The sequence below is a fragment of the Micromys minutus genome (assembly GCF_963924665.1).
Source record: "Micromys minutus genome assembly, chromosome: 18".
Taxonomy (NCBI): Eukaryota; Metazoa; Chordata; class Mammalia; order Rodentia; family Muridae; genus Micromys; species Micromys minutus.
This window is the reverse complement of record NC_137953.1, coordinates 38,803,776-38,823,739: the sequence shown is the minus strand read 5'-3', so window position 1 is coordinate 38,823,739 and position 19,964 is coordinate 38,803,776. Positions and strand designations below refer to the sequence as shown.

At 38.9% G+C, this 19,964-nt stretch overlaps 1 protein-coding gene and 1 pseudogene across 2 annotated transcripts; one reads left to right on the top strand and one right to left on the bottom strand.

Moving 5' to 3' along the window:
• Positions 1-205: 205 nt before the first annotated feature.
• LOC308432322 (anionic trypsin-2-like) lies at positions 206-3,933 on the bottom strand (the record flags this gene model as incomplete). The annotated part of the gene is made up of 5 exons (XM_080932106.1): positions 206-355; positions 616-752; positions 1,122-1,375; positions 2,638-2,797; positions 3,894-3,933. The coding sequence occupies 5 exons, from the start codon at positions 3,931-3,933 to the stop codon at positions 206-208; spliced, it is 741 nt and encodes a 246-aa protein (XP_080788232.1).
• Positions 3,934-10,672: 6,739 nt separating this feature from the next.
• Positions 10,673-14,625, top strand: LOC308432633 (anionic trypsin-2-like; annotated as a pseudogene). The gene is made up of 5 exons: positions 10,673-10,712; positions 11,563-11,723; positions 13,412-13,695; positions 14,063-14,199; positions 14,476-14,625. The product of its transcript is annotated as an anionic trypsin-2-like (transcript).
• Positions 14,626-19,964: the final 5,339 nt, after the last annotated feature.

The window sequence follows — 19,964 nt, the reverse complement described above, 5'->3', positions numbered from 1 at the left end:
TTTGGAAGTTTTATCTTCTTACATACTATGGTTATTTATAATTTATTTTCCAGCATAGTATGAATTTCAGACATGTAAGTGGAGAAAATTATTTAAAATTAAAGCTAGTCTTAAAGACAAAGAGCTAAAGACATAAAACAGAAGCACAGGAAGTGATGAATATTTTACTTTATTGGCATAATGACTGCAGAAAAATTGGGAATCTCTAGTTGGCAGCAATTGTGTCCTGAATCCAGTCCACATAGTTGCAGACCTTGGTGTACACACCAGGATTATCTGGCAGGGCACAGCCATATCCCCAGGAGACAATACCCTGGAGCTCACCATTGCAGACCACAGGGCCACCGGAGTCACCCTAGGAAAAAGAAACATAGTGCATAAGTAAAGTCATGTGAAATAGGGCTGTGTATAGTAAACCTGATACCTGTGTTTTCTTTTTCCTTGTCTTTTTCTGCATCACCCATCAGATATACTCACTATGATTTTGAAATTAAAAGGAGACAACTTTCTTGATGGTATTACCAGAGCACACTTTCTACATCTGAACTCTAAGCTTTGAAGCCCCATACCCCAAGAGAACAGATAGTTGGATAAATGGATGAGGGTGCCAATCACCTGGCAGGAATCCTTGCCTCCCTCTAGGAAGCCAGCACAGACCATGTTATCAGTGATCTTTCCAGGGTAGGAGGCTTTGCAGTCATCCTGAGACAGCAGTGGGGCATCCAGGCACTGGAGCAGGTCTGGGTTACTGACTGTGAGAAAAGGAAAAGAATGAAGTTTTCTTTATCCAGACAGTACTCCAGTGTTGAACTAGCTGACAAGCAATGGACTATTTCCTATAGCCTTACATTTCACAGGGAAAAAAAATGGCTTTCCCATTTGAAACTAAACACTACTGATGTCTTTCCTTAAAAATTAGTAGTACATTCTACATAAATCTGGTCAGATTCTTGGAATCAGTTCATTTGTTGTGCAATTTTCTCTTGGAACTGTCACAGCACCGATGTGAACTATGAACATGCCATATATTTAGTCTAGAAACCAATAGGATAATTTTTAGGCTGTTGATAATTCCAGTGTATACAAAAATACATAAGTCTTAGGTGACAGGTCCTACTCACCACCGAAGCTGAGAGTGTTGCCCCAGCCAGAGATGAGGCACTGAGTGCCTGCAGGTGCACAGGAGCTGGGCAGAGACACAGTGGCCACTCTGGCATTGAGGGTCACAGGGGAAGAGAGCTTGATCAGCATGATGTCATTGTCCAGGTTCTTCCTGTTGAAGTTGGGATGCTTGATGATCTTGGCAGCATCCAAAAACTGCTCATTGCCCTCCAGGACATTGATGTTGTGTTCTCCCAGTCTCACTTGGATGCGGCTGTTGGAAAGAGGAAGGATGCCACACTCTGTTACTCTGTGACTCAAGATCTCACATCTTTCTCTAGATTCTTACTCATGTGTGGCTATGAATTGAAAGACCTTGCTGCAGTGTCATAGGAGATAAACAGAACATGTAGAAGCAAATTTGTTTGTCCTGGTCTCCTTTTCTTTTTCTAAGACTGAAAATTACAACAATTGAGGTGAAGGACTGCAGTGTAGATCACACTTCAGTCTAATATACCAGGAAATATTCAGGCTTAAGTCACTTTAGGATCATTTGACGCTCTTTTCACCTTTTTGCCTTTGTTCACTATACACAGGATAATTTTATAGCCATTTATGTTCAAAGGGGCATGGTAGTATTGTCATTAACCGGAAAAGTCAATATCTAGTTGTAATCCATCATAGAGAGATTCTGAGGCCTCGGGGATGGTTCATTTTCTTGATCCTAAGTCCAAACCTAATTGGTCACATTATAAAATATGAGGTTATATAGACTATATCTTAGTAATATCTGTTTATCTTTCTCACCCACACTCAAGAGAGAGGGTCTAATTTATGTATGGTGCTATTCATCTTCTAATAATGTATAAAAACACCAGGTAAAGAAACTAATAGACAAACGCCGTTTCAGCTGTATTTTTGAAAACTCTGATACAATTTATTGTTACAGGACTAAACAACCAATTGTGACAACCTTTGCCAACTTTCTTACTGGTTTTGTAAAGAGAAAATAAATCATTCTTTTTTTATTTTTTATATATTCTTCTTTCCATTTAATATTTATTTTTTATATTGATAATCATCAAACTATTTGTTTACTTATTATTATGAAGCAAGTTCAAGTCTGACGTCATCTAATATAGAAATTGACCCCCAGTTCTCTGGATATAGTGAAATTAATTGAAAGTGAGTCTTAAAAACTTACACATTGTCCACACCTACAAAAAAACTCCAAGTTAATTAATATGCTGTATATGACACAGTATTCCAATTTGTAAGTGTTTATGACTTAATATTTGGTGCTGTCTACCGGAATATCACTTTTCTTGCTCTTAATATCTCTACCATTAATGTATTGTGAATAGTTTACAGGTAAGAAAGGATTCCTATTCTGCATCCTTATTCTCTCCAAGCTGATGCAATAACTTTCAGTCACTAATTTCTCTTCTTTAACATTTTGCATTTAACTTACAACTTTAGTACTTTCCTGATCCTATACTTAGAAAGGTCAAGTTTGTCGTTTGTACAATTACTTACCTTTTGTAGCAGTGAGCTGCAGACACAACCCACTGGTCGTTGATGAGGGAACCTCCACAGAAGTGGTAGCCAGAGTTCAGAGACACCTGGTAGGGGACAGAATGCTCCTGGCAGGTGTATCCTCCAACGATCTTGTCATCATCATCCACAGGGAAAGCAACTTGAATAAAGACAAGAAGACCATTGAAAAGGCAATCCTTCAAGGTGCAGCCCTCAGGTTTCTGTCAACTTTCAGCTAAGTAGAAATACTTAGTACAATGACTAAAGGCATGATGGTAACACTGGATTGCCAGTAGACATAAAAATGTTTCTGACATACAAAGTCCTTAAGGACAATAGAAAAATATTCTGTAGGTGACTGCATTCTAATGGGTTACCAGGGACAGAGCAAGCAATGTTCTCAGCTTGCAAGAATAGAGTGCAAGGATAGTTGTCTGATGTTGTGGCATTGGGGGGTGGTACAAGATAAGACAAGCCGATGATTGGACAGTGAAAGAGTAATGCAGAAACAGAGTTTTGTAAAGGGGAGAGAAACCAAGAGGGGAGGGAAGGGCATATTTTAATATTTAATTCAGCAGTTGATGCACTACTTGCTTTAATCTCAAAGGGATTTAGTGTGGTTAAAACTACGCTAGAAAACATTCTGAGTCTATAAAGCTTTATGTACCCACAGGATTTTAGAGCTCAAGTCTGTATATAAAGAACAAAGACTTGACCCGACATAGGACAGGGTAATGTAATTTCATTGACACAGATAATTATTTATTTAAAACCATATTTGTAAGTCTTAAAGTCCCTTTGGTAGTTTTGAAAAATATATAAAGTGCAGAAGTGTTCCTACATAATAGCAAGCCACTGTCTCAGGTAAGTGAAGAATCTTAAGATATTTATCTGCAGGAAATAAAGATTTCAACTTTTAACTTAGGAGTATATCTTTGTAAAGTCAGCTTTGGCTGGGATACTTCCAAGCAGTTAGGCCCATCCTGCTGGTTCATTTCCTGGAACCTCCACATGCCTTTGTTTTTTTTTTTTTTTTTTTTTTTCTAGATGTTCAGATCACATAATACATGAGAGTGAAAAAGTAAGAAAGTCTAAGTTTAGAGAAAAGCTTGAGAGATTGAAAGCAGAGATACTGCTGGAAGAAAAAAAGAAGACATTGTTTTATGGACAGGGTGAAAAAAAAACATCCTTGAAGGTGAGCTTCATGGGTTCTAAAAGAAAGAAGGGCTTAACATGGGTTAAGATATGAAACTCACAAGCAGCTCCCACAAGGGCCAGGAACAGGAGTGCACTCATTGTGGCAGAAGGTAGTGAGCACTCTAGAGAAGCCTGCCTTTATACCCCAGTGAGGGGAGAAGGAGGTACTAATGGGAGGGCCCCCACTGCTTCTACACAAGCACACCTGTTAGTTTCCCCTTTCCAAAGTCTTACATTATCTCTGGTCTGTTTGTATATTTTGTGAGTAAGTGACTTACATGTGATAAGGAAACATTTCTTCTTGGAACAGAAAAGGAAAGTAGTTGATTCTTAAAAAAAATACTTTGCAAAAAATATTGGAAGTATAGATTCTATCAATGCATCATTGACATATAAGAGTTCAGGTGGTAAAAAAAAAAAAGATGGTCATGGTCCTTGTGCAAAGAAACATTGTATCAGGATGCAATAACTGTGAACTGATTATTATTCATAACTCTAGAATAACTCATCATATATAAAAGTCATATTCAAGGACATTAGTAATCAGACTTAGAAAATAAAATAACATGGCACAGGGAGAAACAGATATTATTTATACAGTGGGCTTTCTCTTGGCTCTCTTTTCCACCAAGGTTCACACTTAGAAAGTGCTTTGGAGTGTGAAAATGAAGTACAATAGGGGCTTCTTCAATATGTTTCAGAGATAGACCAATACCACATTCTTTTTTCTTCTCTCAGTCATAACCCTGTAGACTCCCCATATGTCTGCCAAATCCAGGTTTCCAGGTGGTCACAGAGATGAATGATGTTTAACTTTATCATAGGTGCAAAAGCAACACTGCCAAGGACTGTGTCATGAAACATCTGAATCAGTGATTTAAAATAAATAATTTTGTCTTTTAAGTTACTTGTGTTAGGTGTTCTGTCTCAGTGGTCAGTCTTACTAATACTCGCCCTCACACCCTCTTTTCCTGCTTTCTGTTGCACACCTTGAACTCAACACCAAAGCAATACTCTGATTAATAAAGATTGATCACTGAATATAATGAAATAATGAGGGTTCATTGGTCATACTTTCTCTACTCACTTTTTCTGTATATTCAAATTGTTTCAATAAAGTGATACTAATCAAGATTAAGCTAAATAATCCAATACAGAGTTCAGGAATTATCCCTATATGAAATGTCATAATGAAAGCACCCATGACTTCTATGAAATGCAAACATTAATACTATATATGTATATGCATGTGTATGTTATATGTATATATTCAAATATTTAAACACACACTACACACACATATACACACCTAAAAATGTCTTTTAATTTTTACAGATAAAGTTATTAAAGTAAAAAGCATACCCCAGATGTGACACAGCTTGAAATGAGCCCAGAGCAATTCTTTTTTTATTCTAACTCTCAAGAAGCCTAAGCTTGGAAGCTTGTAGCCTTCCTACAATCTAATCTCCCAAGCTGACCAATTCAATCCAGCTTTTCTTACCTTCTGACTCAATTTTTCTGACTGGACACAAACTAATTTTGGCAATGTTTTCTAATCATCTAGTTCCTTGTAAAGTAGTTCTCTCTTTACTTATGTCCAGCATGTTATCTCTGTAACCTGGTTTTGTAAAACTATCAGGGTACTCCATGAACTAAAACACCAAGCAATGAGTTTGCATGGAAAGACCCTTGGCTCAAAGTGCATATGCAGCAGAAGATAGCCTTTTCTGGCATCAATGGGAGGAGAGGCCTTTGGTCCAGTGAAGGCTCATTTTCCAAGTGTAAGAGAACACCACTGTGCTGAGGTGGGAGAGGGTGGTTGGGAGAGGGAACACCTTCATGGAGGCAACGAGAGGAGGAGGGGAAATGGGATTGGGAGAAGGGGAAAACATCTGAAATGAAATACAGAGAATATCCACTTAAAAAAACCTGTCAGGGTAAAATGGCTGTATACACCCATCACCTACCACACCACACCTTTTTCTCACTCTCTGCTCTTAAGTAGCCTTTCATTCCCTGTTAGTCTTCTGTGAGAATCCTACCTGTGATATCCTTTTTCAGTTCTTTCTCTGACTCTTCACTTTCTTTTTTTTTTTCTTTTGTTTCACTCATCAACTTGGTATCACTTCTCAAATATGGCTGCTTTTTCTACACCCTAACATTACCTTCATTTTTAGGAATTAAATGAATATATTAAGGATGTTTCTGTATTTCAGCCAGATAATACTGTATGTAATCCAGGACCTGTTTGCATTCTGGACAGACCATATTTTTAGGTGTGACCAATTGCCAGAGCAGTCATGTTGCTGGATTCAAATTCTTCTACATAAAATCATGTTAAATGCATATTACATCATACAGAAAAAACTTAAAGTTAAAATCAACCAATCATTAGCTCTCACACTTGACCTTGTTCAAAAGAACTTACATAGTCTGTGTCATACATTGGAAGTCAAAGAGTTGGCAAATACATATCTTTATGTGAACATGAAAGGTGAAGAGTATCAAGGTGGTACAAAAAGAAGATATACTTAAATGACCTGATTACTTATGGGTATTCTTGGGATCAGAGACTTTGACATAATCATTCTTAAAAGAAGACATAACAGAATTCTTCACTATAAAGCAAGGAATATTGGGCATAATAACCAGAAAGCATATTTTATTGGAAAGCACAAAAATGTATTATGACAGAAATAATAGATAAAGGAGAAATAATGAGAAAGAAAGTTTCAAATTAAAGGGGAAATTGTGTTCTTGAATTCAGTTTCTGATAATTCATTATTTTTAATTGATATTCATAAGTGAAATTAGTCTGAAGTATTCTTTCTCTGTTGGGTTGTTGTGAGGTTTAGGTTTCAGAGTAACTGTGGCTTCATAGAATGAATTAGGTAGTATTCCTTCTGTTTTATGGAATAATTTGAGGCATGTTGGTATTAGCTCTCCTTTGAGGGTCTGGTAAATTTCTATACAAAGAAAATCTGACCCTGGCCTTTATTTGGGGGTGGGGGATGTTAATGACTCTTTCTATTTCCTTAAGTGTTATGGGCCTTTTTAAATAGTTTATCTGCTCTTGATTTAACTTTGGTACATGGTATCTTTCTAGAATGTCATCTATTTCATCTATATTTTTCTCTTTTGTTCAAAGAAAATGGGCAAATAGCACAATTTATAATAATCACAAATAATATGAAATATCTTGGTATAACTCTAATCAAACAAGTGAAAAATCTATATAATAAGAAGTTCAAATGTTTGAAGGAAGAAATAAAAATGACCTCAAAAATTAGAAAGACCCTGAGATTCTACCTTTTAGCAAACAGAATGGCTAAGATCAAAAAAAATCAAGTAATATCACATGCTGCAAGAATGGGGAGAAAGAAGAACACTCCTCTGCCATTTCTGCTGGGATTGCAAACTGATAAAACCACTTTGGAAATCAATCTGGCAGTTCCTCCGAAAATTGGAAATAGGTATACCTGAAGACCTAGGTATACCACTATTAAGCACATACCCAAAAGATGCTCCACCATACCACAAAGACATGTGCTCCACCATGTTCATTGCAATGTTATAATAATAGCCAAGAACTGGAAACAACTCAAATGTCCATCAACTAAAAAATGGATACAGAAAATGTGGTTCATTTGCAATATGGAATAGTATACATTTATTATGAGCAAGGCCATTGTGAGTTTTGCAGGCAACTGGATGGAACTAGAAAATATTATCCTGAGTGAGGTAATGCAGGCCCAAAAGTACATGCATGATATGTAGTCACCGATAAGTGGATATTAGCCAAAAAGTACAGAATACCTAAGATTCAAGCCACAGACTGTAAGAAGCTTAACAAGCAGAAAAGCCCAAGTGAGGATGCTTCAATCCCTCTTAGAAAGAGGAATAAAATAATCACGGGAGGCAGAGGGATGGACAGAGATGGCTGGGGAAGTGGATGGGGCAGGGTAAGGGGGAACAGGATCAGGTATAGGAAGGAGAGCAGAATAGAAATATGCAACCTATTTGAGGCAGGTAGGAGATCCTCTAGAAAGTACCAGAGACCTGGAAAGTGAGAGACTCTCAAGACTCAATTGGGATGATCTTAGCTAACATGCACAAAGGTCAGGAGAAGGAATTTGAAGAGTTACCTTCAGTTAATAGACAGGACCTCAAGTGGAAGGACAGCGTTACTAATAATCAGGGATAATTTCTGACCCAGAATTGTTCCTGTCTAAAGAAACTTCAGAAACCAAAATTGAGCAGAGTTTGAAGGAAAGGATATTCAGTGACAAGCTCAACTTGGGATCCATCCCATGACACTATTACTGATGCTATGTGGTGCTTACAGACAGGAGCCTAGGATGGCTGTCATCTGAGATACCATACCAGCAACTGACTGAGACAGAGACAGCTACTACACTCAACCATTAGATTGAAGTCTGGGTCACCAATGGTTGAAATAGGGAAAGAACTGAAGAAGCTGAAGTGGAGGGTAAACTCACAGGAAAACCAGCAGTCTCAACTACCCTAGACCCCAGGAAGTCCCTAAAGACTGAATCACCAACCAGGCACATACACAGGCTAGGACAAAGACCCTGGCACATAAATAGTTGAGGACTGCCTGATTTAGCCTCAGTGGGAGATGTGCCTAATCTTGAATAGAATTGAGACCCCAGGGAGAGGGGTCTAGACTTGGTGGTAGGGAGCATCCTATCAGAGGCAGAAGGGGGAGGAGGAATAAGATTTGGAAATGGGTAAGGGATTAAATGTAAAGAAATAAAATAAAAAAATAAATAATAAATAAATAAATATACTTAAATTTTTAGAAAATCAGGCAAGAGGTTTGTCCTAAAATTCAAAAGTGGGAATATAGATTAGTGAAGGACAAAAGAAATAAATAATGGATGACTAATATATGATCTAACAAAATTGGAAGGTACTTTAAACACAAAAATAACTGTGTGTGTTGTTTTCATATTTAAACAACCTCATCTTCATTTGGATTAGCCCCCTTTATAGTGCAATATTAGAGAAAAATAAAATACTACATTCATATTCTTCCATGACATGAAGAAAACTCCAGAGAGAAGGCTGGTGTGTACTTTGTTCCAACTCCAGGTGGATGGTCAGCTGACTGCTTATCTGCCACCTGTATCCAGTCACACATACTCCAATAATTTCCATATCTTCCTATGGCCTTGGGGCAACATGACAGTTGTACATAACTCCTCTGGTAAAATGAGTTCATCCAAATAAATCTTTCCTGAAGACATCACACTAACATGCTTGTAAAAAATGGAAATATGTAAATACTCTGAAAATCTCACAGAAAATAGCAGTAGGAGAGACATCCCACATAGGGATGACCCTGGACGAAATAAATTAGAAACAAGATACAGAGATGACAACACTGATTGTTCAGGGGCGTGAAGCCCACCCAGCCATGCCACTCTTAGGACCACAGAATATCCTGAGGCCTATGTTGGAATTTTTTTCAGTTTCTTTTGATTTCCAATTTCTCTGATCTCTAGTCAATTTGCCCCCACTGATGCAATTGCCAAAATTTCAGCTAATATTCTCCCATGTTTATGATTAACTCGAGAACCATGACAACTTTTCAGATAATTTAAACATGATCTCACATCCAATGTAATTTTTTTCCTATACCTTGGATTAGAGGAGAGTAAGCTTCTGATAAGACAGATGCTTCAATTAGGTCTTAAATATAGGTACATGTAGACAAAAAATAAAGTACTGCACTTCTATGGCTTGTATGTGCCATAATAAAATAGAAGCTGAATCTTGATTTAAGTAAACGAAAAACAAAACAAGATCCTATACAAGGATATTCACCTCAGAAGCATTCATAATTCTCTAAATTTTAAGTATACCTCATTTTTATTAATATGTCTGGTTGAACACTTCTCAAACTCTATTCTTCAAAACAAGTATAGACTTCCAACATGGGCTCTTTGACATGGAATACAGGGTAGACATTTTTAATATAAAAATTCAGGACAACACTGATACTCCTCAGGATCATCATGGTTTATGTGCACATTATTATTTGTATATTCTCAGGGTTCAAGGGTAATCCTGAAATGACATTAGCATGAGAGTCAGATATCTCAAAATTAATACAGAAGTTGATGTTTGCATTTATGTACATTTCTACAAAGTAAAGCATTCCCTATTCAAACCTCACACCTTCTCCTCCCCACATGTCTGGAACAATGAGCCCGAATGAAAATCGGAGTCACTAAAAGCACACACTTATTAGAAATTCTGTGCTTTCTTTCTTATTACTGGTGTGCCAGTGCTGTTCCATAGAACTTTTTATCTTATTACTAAGCAGATTGACCAATTCAGAACAACAAATTGAAGAAGAAATGATAGACAGTTTGAGGAATGCTGTTCAGGAGCCTCACTACAGACCAGAAACAAGTTTCCTTCCAAGTTACAAAAAGCAACTAACATTCATCAAGGGACTTCTAAGAGTAACAGAGTTATTCTCCTCTAACGACCATGGAATATGTTTACCAGAGCCGGAACCTGTAGACAAAGGTTAGACTATCACTGTTTCCCTCATTTTAGCATTTTTTCGAGAATCAGCTGTTTTCCTCCATCCTCCTTGAGAATAAACTTTCCCTTGGCACCTGAAGGTCTCCTAATGCCAAGAACTGCAAAAAGAGGTGATGTAAGAATCTAGGAAGGGAAAAATACAGGTGTGTTTGCTCAGGAAATATCAAAGCAATCCCACCCCCAGCTGAAGAGGCAGAGGTTTGCCTCCTCCATGATATAAAGGTCTGATCTCCTTCAGTGTTCACCACCTTCTGCCATCATGAAAGCTCTCCTGATTCTTGCCCTTGTGGGAACTGCTTGTGAGTGTCATGCCTTCTATGGACCTGTTACTCTAAGTAAAAAGCATGAACTCCCTGATACAATATTATCTCCGATACCTTAACTCTGATGTCCATCTTCCTTCTTCGGCACTTTCCACCTTTACAATCTCTCAAACTTTACACCCGTCTTCACCAAAGCACTCTATAACATCCTTTGTTTAATCCAAGACCTTCATTACAGCTCATGAAAGGGAAGCCAAACAGTGGATGCATAAAATGAACCAGGAAGCACATTCCTCAGCAACAATGAGTCTTGTTATCCAAAGCATAGTTACTGGTGAATTAAAGAGAGGTGCAAGCCATGGGTTAAACAACTAATATGTAATGTGATTCCACTAATTGTGGGTCTGTTTTTTTTTCTTTGTTTGTTCATTTGTTTTGTTTTTTGTCATTTCTTCTGTTTTTCTGGAACCCTGAAGAATTTTGAGACCACTAGGATCTAGTCACCCATCCTGCATTTCTTGCCACTGGCAGACAACAAATCTGTTTTGCCTGCTGGGGGTGCTCTTTTTGTGCTTTCTTTTATTTTTAAGATTTATTCATTTATTATATATAAGTGTCTTCAGACACACCAGAGGAGGGCATCAGATCTCATTGCAGATGGTTGTGAGCCACCATGTGGTTGCTGGGATTTAAACTCAGGACCTCTGGAAGAGCAGTCGGTGCTCATAACCACTGAGCCATCTCTCCAGCCCTTTTTGTGCTTTCTGTCTGTCATTCTGCTCAGAAAGTAGTACTACAGAAGAGGAAAGGGAAAGTAATACCAAAAGCAGAGCAATCCACCCCACAAACTTTTGATGAATTCAGTTCTCTTTTATATTCACTCTAGTTGCTTTCCCTGTGGATGATGATGACAAGATCGTTGGGGGATACACCTGCCAGGAGAATTCAGTCTCCTACCAAGTATCCTTGAATTCTGACTAACCACTTCTGTGGAGGTTCCCTCATCAATGACTAATAGGTGGTGTCTGCAGCTCACTGCTACAAAAGGTAAGTGATGGTTTCCAGTGCATTCAGAGTGGGACATCTTTATACCAGGCATCTATATGGGCAATGAAGTTGGAGGGTGTTTTAATTAGGGTTTTACGACTGTGAACAGACACCATGACCAACGCAAGTCTTCTAAAAAACAGCATTTAAATGGGAATGGAACACAGATTCAGAGATTCAGTCCAATATCATCAAGGCAGGAGTATATCAGAATTCAGCCAGGCATAGAACAAGAGGAACTGAGAGTTCGGTATCTCTTTATCTTCATGTGAAGGCTGCTAGCAGAAAGCCCATACTCAGAATGACACACCTAGTCCAAAAGATCACACCTCCTAATTGTGCCACTCCCTGAGCCAAGCATGTACAGGCAAGCATGCACATTCTACTTCCTGGCCCCCATAGACTTGTGCAGACAAATGAGTCTTTAGTGGCCATCCCTAAAGCTAACATAGTGAAAAATACATTTTATCAAACTTCCAAAGTCCCCGCATTCTACAGCAGTCTCAACAATGTTAAAAGTCCAAAATTCAAAGTCTCTTCTGAGATACATCCAAACACTTAACTGTAATCCCCAAACAGAAGACAGCTGAGCGAACTCCAGCCTCTTCATCTCCATGTTTCATATTAAAGCAGGCTTCCGATCTCCAATTTTCTTTTCATCTTTGTGGACCGCAACAAACATCTTTCTCCTGGGCTAGTTCCACTTCCTGCTAGCAGCTTTCCTCAGCAGATGACACACAGCTCTGGCCTCTTGAACATTTTGGGGTCCCCAAGGCAACTTCAGTGTTATAGCTTCTTGTTTCGGTGTCTAGGATCGACACATAATCTCACGGGCTCCTCCAAAGGACTGGCATCACTTCTCCAGCTCTGTCCTCTTTAGCACTCTCAACTCAATTTAATTAACTCCATGTATATATAGGTATATATGAATGAATGAAAGAAAAACATACATCTTGGAAGGAAGAAAGGACTATTTTTTCAGTATACAAATTAATAAAGAAGCTGGCAACGATTTTCACAAATGGTGCCTGGGTCCTATAACAAGGAATTGTATCACAGTGTCAAAAATGTAGCAGAATATGCATTTATTCTTCATTTTCTTTGTACTATTTTTTTTCCATTCTTTTCTATTCTATTATGGAATTGAGTATATTGTCCTCAAATGGGCTTTCATTCTTGATTGTGGGTAAAAAGAAGATTAAAGAAAAAAAGCAAAAAAACCATGAACTACAGAGCCTCATACTCTAGATTGTGACTCATTGCTGTAGAGTGAGATCAAGAGAATGACCTACTAAGATGATCTCAGAATCGGGCTGTGAATGTTCAGACACCGAACCCTGATTCTACTGCTTGAAATGCAACAGAACAGTGTCCTTTCAATAATGAATGGGAATTAAAAGTCCCTGTATATAGTGAACAATGACACTGTAAAGGAAGAGAACTTCAAATGCTGTTATAGTTTTTTATCCCTGGACATTTTAGGGTATATTTTATTCGAGAGTAGTCTATATTGCAGAACTTCATGTTGGCCTGTGTGCACCATCTCAACCTGATAATGAAAAGGCAAGTGTAACAAACAAAACCGTATCTACCTTCCCGATTCTTCTTTGATACTGCAGCAAGGTCTTTTAATCTTTATAACCATACAAGTAAAGAACTTGAGAAACTTGTGATGTCTTGAGTCACAGAGTAACAGAGTGTGGCATGCCTTCTTTTCCCAACATCCAAGTGAGACTGGGAGAACACAACATCCATGTCCTGGAGGGCAATGAGCAGTTTTTGGATGCTGCCAAGATCATCAAGCATCCCAACTTCAACAGAAAGAACTTGGACAATGACATCATGCTGATCAAGCTCTCTTCCCCTGTGACCCTCAATGCCAGAGTGGCCACTGTGTCTCTGCCCAGCTCCTGTGCACCTGCAGGCACTCAGTGCCTCATCTCTGGCTGGGGCAACACTCTCAGCTTCATTGGTGAGTAGAACCTGTCATGTACTACCTCTGTTTTTTCTAAACTCCATATCCATGCCCATATAAAATTATCAAACTGGCTTCAAGAATATAAGCACATTCCAGATGAATAGTACACACATGTTCTGCATCAGATCTAAAAGAAACTTTAGCGACAAATTAAGTAATCCCTTGAATGCTGGTCAGGCATATTTCACAATAAGCTATTAATTTTTTAAGAAATACATCACCACTGAATATTCTGGAATCAAAAATGCATAGTTTGTGAGAAGATGTTCACCTGTTAGAAAACAGTGCATAGCTTGACAGCTGGTTCACCACTAAATTGTTGGCTGGATACAGAAGTCTCCACTCTTTCCTTCCCTTACAGTCAGTGAACCAGACCTGCTCCAGTGCCTGGATGCCCCACTGCTGTCTCAGGATGACTGCAAAGCCTCCTACCCTGGAAAGATCACTGATAACATGTTCTGTGCTGGCTTCCTAGAGGGAGGCAAGGATTCCTGCCAGGTGATTGGTACCCTCCACTTTCACAGACCTCTGTTTCCCTGGAAGTAAACCCTTAAAGCCTAGTGATTTGAGGCAGAAACTCACATCACTTTGATATTTCTGTGGTAGTTCTGTGTGAAATGGCAGAGTCCTTTTTGGATTTCCATACAGCAGTGAGGATCACAGATTGGCTGTGGAGAAAAAGAAATAGAAACATTGAAGGAAGGAGTTACTGAGTTTGCTATATGCAGCCCAATTTGCATGCCCTTTCTTATGCACTGTGTTCCTCTTCCCTAGGGTGACTCTGGTGGCCCTGTGGTCTGCAATGGTGAGCTCCAGAGCATTGTCTCCTGGGGATATGGCTGTGCCCTGCCAGATAATCCTGGTGTATACACCAAGGTCTGCAACTATGTGGACTGGACTCAGGACACAATCGCTGCCAACTAGAGATTCCCAATCCTTCTGCAGTCACTATGCCAATAAAGCAATATTGTTTTCATAGCCCTGTCTCTGCCTGATCACTTATCCCTTCAGCTTATATTTGAGATAGGTTTTTATTCAGTTGAGTGTCCTCAAGAGCATCCTGAATCCCAAAATAATTTATGTGTAGCAGCAGTATGTGAAAAGACAAATTTTAAAACATGATATGCAGGCTAGGCTCAGCATTTAAGAGTATTGGCTGCTCTTCCAGATGTCCTGAGTTTAATTCACATAAACCACTTGATGGCTTACAGCTATCTATAAAGAGTTTAAATGCCCTCTTCTGGCATGTAGATATACATGTTAAAACTATATACATACATACATACATACATACATATATATATATATATATATATATATATATATATACCTTTAAAAAATAAAACATAATAAAATAGTGCCATATTGAACTTCAGTTGGATGAGACAAGTCCAGTCTCAAAATGGAGGATCATAATTCAAAGGAACCAGAGCAGCAGCCAAGGAAGGTGTTTATTGGTGTTCCAAGCTTGAAACCACAAATCATAGTTGAAAAAATATTTTGAGAAATGGAATATCCTTACAGACTATTTAATAATGAGAGATCCCCATAAAACTGCTCCTGGATCTTTGGTTAAGTGAACTCTTGTTTGTTAGCTATATTAAAAAAGATACAGAAGAATATAATCTGGGAGACTACTTTGAAAATATGGCAACATTAAAACCACAGAAGCTATAGACTATGGGCATATGGGGGGGAAAAGATTTGTTTTTGTAACATTTTATGATCATGAAAAAGTTGATAAAAATGTTGTTCAGAAATACCACATTATTATTGGGCATAATTGTGAAGTAAAGAAAAGTCCCTTTCTCTTTTTTAATTTAATTTTATATTTTTCCTTATTCACATTATATCTTGCTCACTTTCCCCTCATGGTCACCCACTCCCACAATTCTTCCCTCATTCTTCTTTTTCTTCTCCCCTGAGCAGATGCCCTACCCTATATGGCCCTACCATAGCTGCAAATATGCTAAGTTGTATCTGTATAACTCTGGCAGAACCCCTGAGGAGGCATCTTTATCTGGTTCCTGCCAGTAAGTACCTCTTGGCATCAGCAATAGTACTTACGTTTGGTGGCTGCATATGGGGTGGATCCCAGAATAAAGAAACCTCTGAATGATCTTCTCTTCAATCCCTGTTACTCTATTTGACCTTGTATTTCCTCCCATTAGTGTTCCATCTCTTATAGTCTATTGGAAATGCTTGCATCTGTGTCTCCTGATTTCTTTTTTTAGGTGTTCTACCTCCAGGGTTATCTCTTTTAGTGTTTTTTTTATTGTGTCAATTTCCATTTTAAATTCCTTCTTCCATTACTTCATCTCTTTGGTTCTGTTTTCCTCTAGTTCTTTGAGTTCTTTGAGTGTTTTTCTTGTTTCCTCTTTAAAAGCTTCTGATTTTTTTGCTTTTCCTCCCGTTCTTGTTTAAGGACCTCTATCATTGTCTTGAGGTATGATTTTAGGTCTGCGACTTCTTTTTCTGGAGTGTTTGGCATTCCGCTCTTTGCTGTGATGGGGGAGCTGGGTACTGGTGTTGCCAGGTTGTCTTGGTTTCCTTGGGATATGCTCTTTCGCTTTTCTCTTGCCTTCTTGTTGTCAGTGATATGTTCTTGCCTTTCCATTGTACCTGGCCTGTGTCCCTGGATCTCTGCTGGTCCAGTTGGCAGATGGTCTGAGCCCTGTTCGGCGCCCCAAGGCCTCCGGGTGGGAACAAAGGTCCCAATGCTGTGTTCCTGGTCCCTGGATCAGGCAGGGCAGGGGCACACTTACCGTGTGCACTTGGCAGAGATCTCTCTGCCCCCTGGCTACTCGGATCCCCTTCTCCCCCATTAGTGTTTTGTTCCCTCTTCTAAGAAAAACTGAGGCATCCCATTTTGGCCTTCTGTCTTTTTGAGGTTCATAAAATCTGTGACCTGTTTCTTGGGTATTCAGAGCTTTCTGGGGCTAGTATCAACTTATCAGCGAGTGCATGTTCTTTTGTTACTGGGTTACCTCACTCAGGATGATAGTTTCTAGTTCCATCCATTTGCCTGGGAATTTTATGAAGTCATTGTTTCTAATATCTGAGTAGTATTTCATTGTGTAAATGTACCGCACTTTCTGTATCCATTCCTCTGTTGAAAAACATCCGGATTATTTCAAGCTTCTGGTGATTATAAATGAGGCTGCTAAAAATATAGTGGAGCATGTGTCTTTATTATATGTTGAAAGTTCTTTGGATTATATGACCAGGAGTGGAATAGCTGGGTCTTCAGGTAGTACTATGTACAGCTTTGTGAGGCACTGCCAGACTAATTTCCAGAGTGGTTGTACCAACTTACAACCCCACTAATAGTAGAGGAGTGTTCCTCTTTCTCCACATCTTCACTAACATCGGCTATATTCTGAGATTTTGATCTTAGTCATTCTGAGTGGTGTGAGGTGGAATCTCAGGGTTGTTTTGATTTGCATTTCCCTGATGATTAGGAATGTTGAGCATTTCCTTAGGTGCTTCTCAGCCATTCAATATTTCTCAGTTGAGAATTCTTTGTTTAGCTCTGTTCCCCAAATTTTATAGGCTTGTTTGATTCTCTGGATCCTAATTTCTTGAGTTCTTTATATATATTGGAGATTAGCCCTCTATAACACATAGGATTGGAAAAGATCATTCCCCAGTCTGTTGGCTACTGTTTTATCTTCTGGACAATGTCCTTAGCCTTACAGAAACATTACAATTTGTTGATTACTAATCTTACAGGATAAGCCATTGGTGTTCTATTCAGGAAAGTTTTTCCTGTGCTTATGTGTTCCAGGTTCTTTCACACTTTCTCTTCCAATAGTTTCAATGTACCTGGTTTTATGTGGAGGTCTTTTGTCCACTTGCAAGTGAGCTTTGTACAAGGAGATAAGAAGGGATTGATTTGCATTCTTCTGCATGCTGACTGCCAGTTGAACCAACACTGTGTGTTGAAGAAGCTGTCCTTTTTTCATTGAATGTTTTTAGTTCTTTTGTCAAATTCAAGGGACCATAGGTGTGGGTTCATTTCAGGGTCTCCAGTTCTGTTCCATTAATCTACCTGACTATCTCGTGATACAAATAGATTGCAGTTTTTATCTCAATTGCTATGTAATATAGCTTGAGGTCAAGGATTGTAATTTTCCCGGGAGTTCTTTTATTGTTGAGAATAGATTTTGCTATACTAGGTTTTTTGTTATTCCAAGTGAATTTGCAAACTTCTCTTTCTAACTCTGTGAAGAATTGAGTTGGAATTTTGGGGGGAATTAAATTGAATCTGTATATTGCTTTAGGCAAGATAGCCATTTTTACAATGTTGATCCTTACAGTCTATGAGTATGGGAGATTTTTTGATTTTCTGAGATTTTTCTTCAATTTCCTCCTAGAGATTTGTAGTTGTAGTCCTACAGATTTTCATTTGCTTAGATATAGTTACACCAAGGTATTTTATAATATTTATGACTACTATCTTTTCCCTAATTTTTTTCTCATCATGTTTATCCTTCCAGTAGAGGAAGGTTACATGCCACATGGTTTCACTTTTTTTGATATCAGGTCATGGCTAAGGTTCACACACAAATACCAGCAGATTAATAGAGCAGATTAATAAGGCTTACCACTCCAGTTGGCAAAGAGAACCCCAATTTCCCACACAAGTTTTGGCCAGACTTTGCGGGCAAGGAGGGTTATTTCTCTGCAGCCAAGTTCCAAACTAGACATTGACTATTGGGAAGACTTTCCCAGGAATATTTCTCAATTTTTCCCACTCAGGACTCTTGCAGCCAGTTCTCTTACTCAGTCCAGGCTTTGGGAGGCATTCTCTAACAGGTCTGAGACCTGACACACTCACAAGGGTCTTAGTGATGACCCAGACCTCTGGGCACAGGCAGATTTATTTCTCACTACTGAGTTTATTTACTGGGATGCTGGTTTGAGACAACTCGATGGCTCCCCATTCCCTGTGGGCAACTCAATGTCTCAGAATTTATCACCAGGCTCCCCACTGAGATTTCTCCTGAAAATTTTCAAATCTCTAAAACTAACAACTCAGTTTAAGACATCTAAGTTTATACACCTCTGCAATAGTATTTGGACTCAATATCCATTAGACAAGGACTCAAAATGGTCATAAGATAGTACCCTAGATTTGTTAATTTTACAATACCTTCACTCATATTGCCAATGATCTGATAAATGAAAAGAGGTTCCCTTTTCTCATTTATCTATCTTCACTATAACCCTTCACTCTAACCCTCCTTTCAGCAATGAGGCATACATAAGATGAAACCACAACCCTCGATCCAGCTAACAAGCTACCTCCCCACTGCAAAATCCGTACTGGTGCCTCAGCTTCTACTCCTACTACTCTAAACGTGCCAGAACCCTCCCATTCTCCATCACTGGACACACACGTGGTTGTGGACACTCCACCCACTCCATGTACCTCTGACACCCCTTTCTGTTCTTTCTCTTTCTCTTCTGCATCACACCCCCATCTCATCTCCACACACACTGGCTCCTGCCAGTGCCAGCTACGAGCCGCTCTACCTTAGCACCTAGTTTTACCCCTCCCATTACCCGATCCAAGGCCATGGCCAAACTCTAACCAAACTCTTCATTATCAGAGACACCTGGCCCAGTACTTGTCCTTCTGCTAAGGGAGGTGGCTGGCATCAATGGGCTAGTCTGTGTTAACATTTCTTTCTCACTAAATGAACTCTTCCAAATAGAAAGCAGACTGAGTTCCTATACCTCTAACTCATCCACTTATATTAAAGAGCTCCATTATATTACCCAATCTTGTAGTTTGACGTTCCATGATGTACATATGATCCTTACTAATAATGTATGTCCTGAGGAACGCTGGCGTGTTTGGGAGCAGGCAAAAATCACAGGCAGACAAGACCCATCAAACAGATGGAACATACCCAATTCAATCTGAGTCGATACCTGACCAAAATCCCCGATGAGGTGGTATTTTGATTAGGGACAGGTTCATAACCTGCCCTCTAGCCAGTCTCCACAGAGTAGCCTCCTTAAAACCAGAAATTTTGAAAAACTCCAAGAGGTTTTCCAAGACAGACATGAAAACCCATCCCAATTTTTAGAGCACCTCACAAAGGCCATATTGCAGTATAGTAATGTGGACCCTAAAAACCCAGAAGGTAAACAACATCTAATGACTTATTTCTTTTCTCAGAACTACCCTAACATAAAAGACAGGTTTAAAATTCTAGAGAGGGGGCCCTTAACTCCACAGGCAGAAGTCTTGG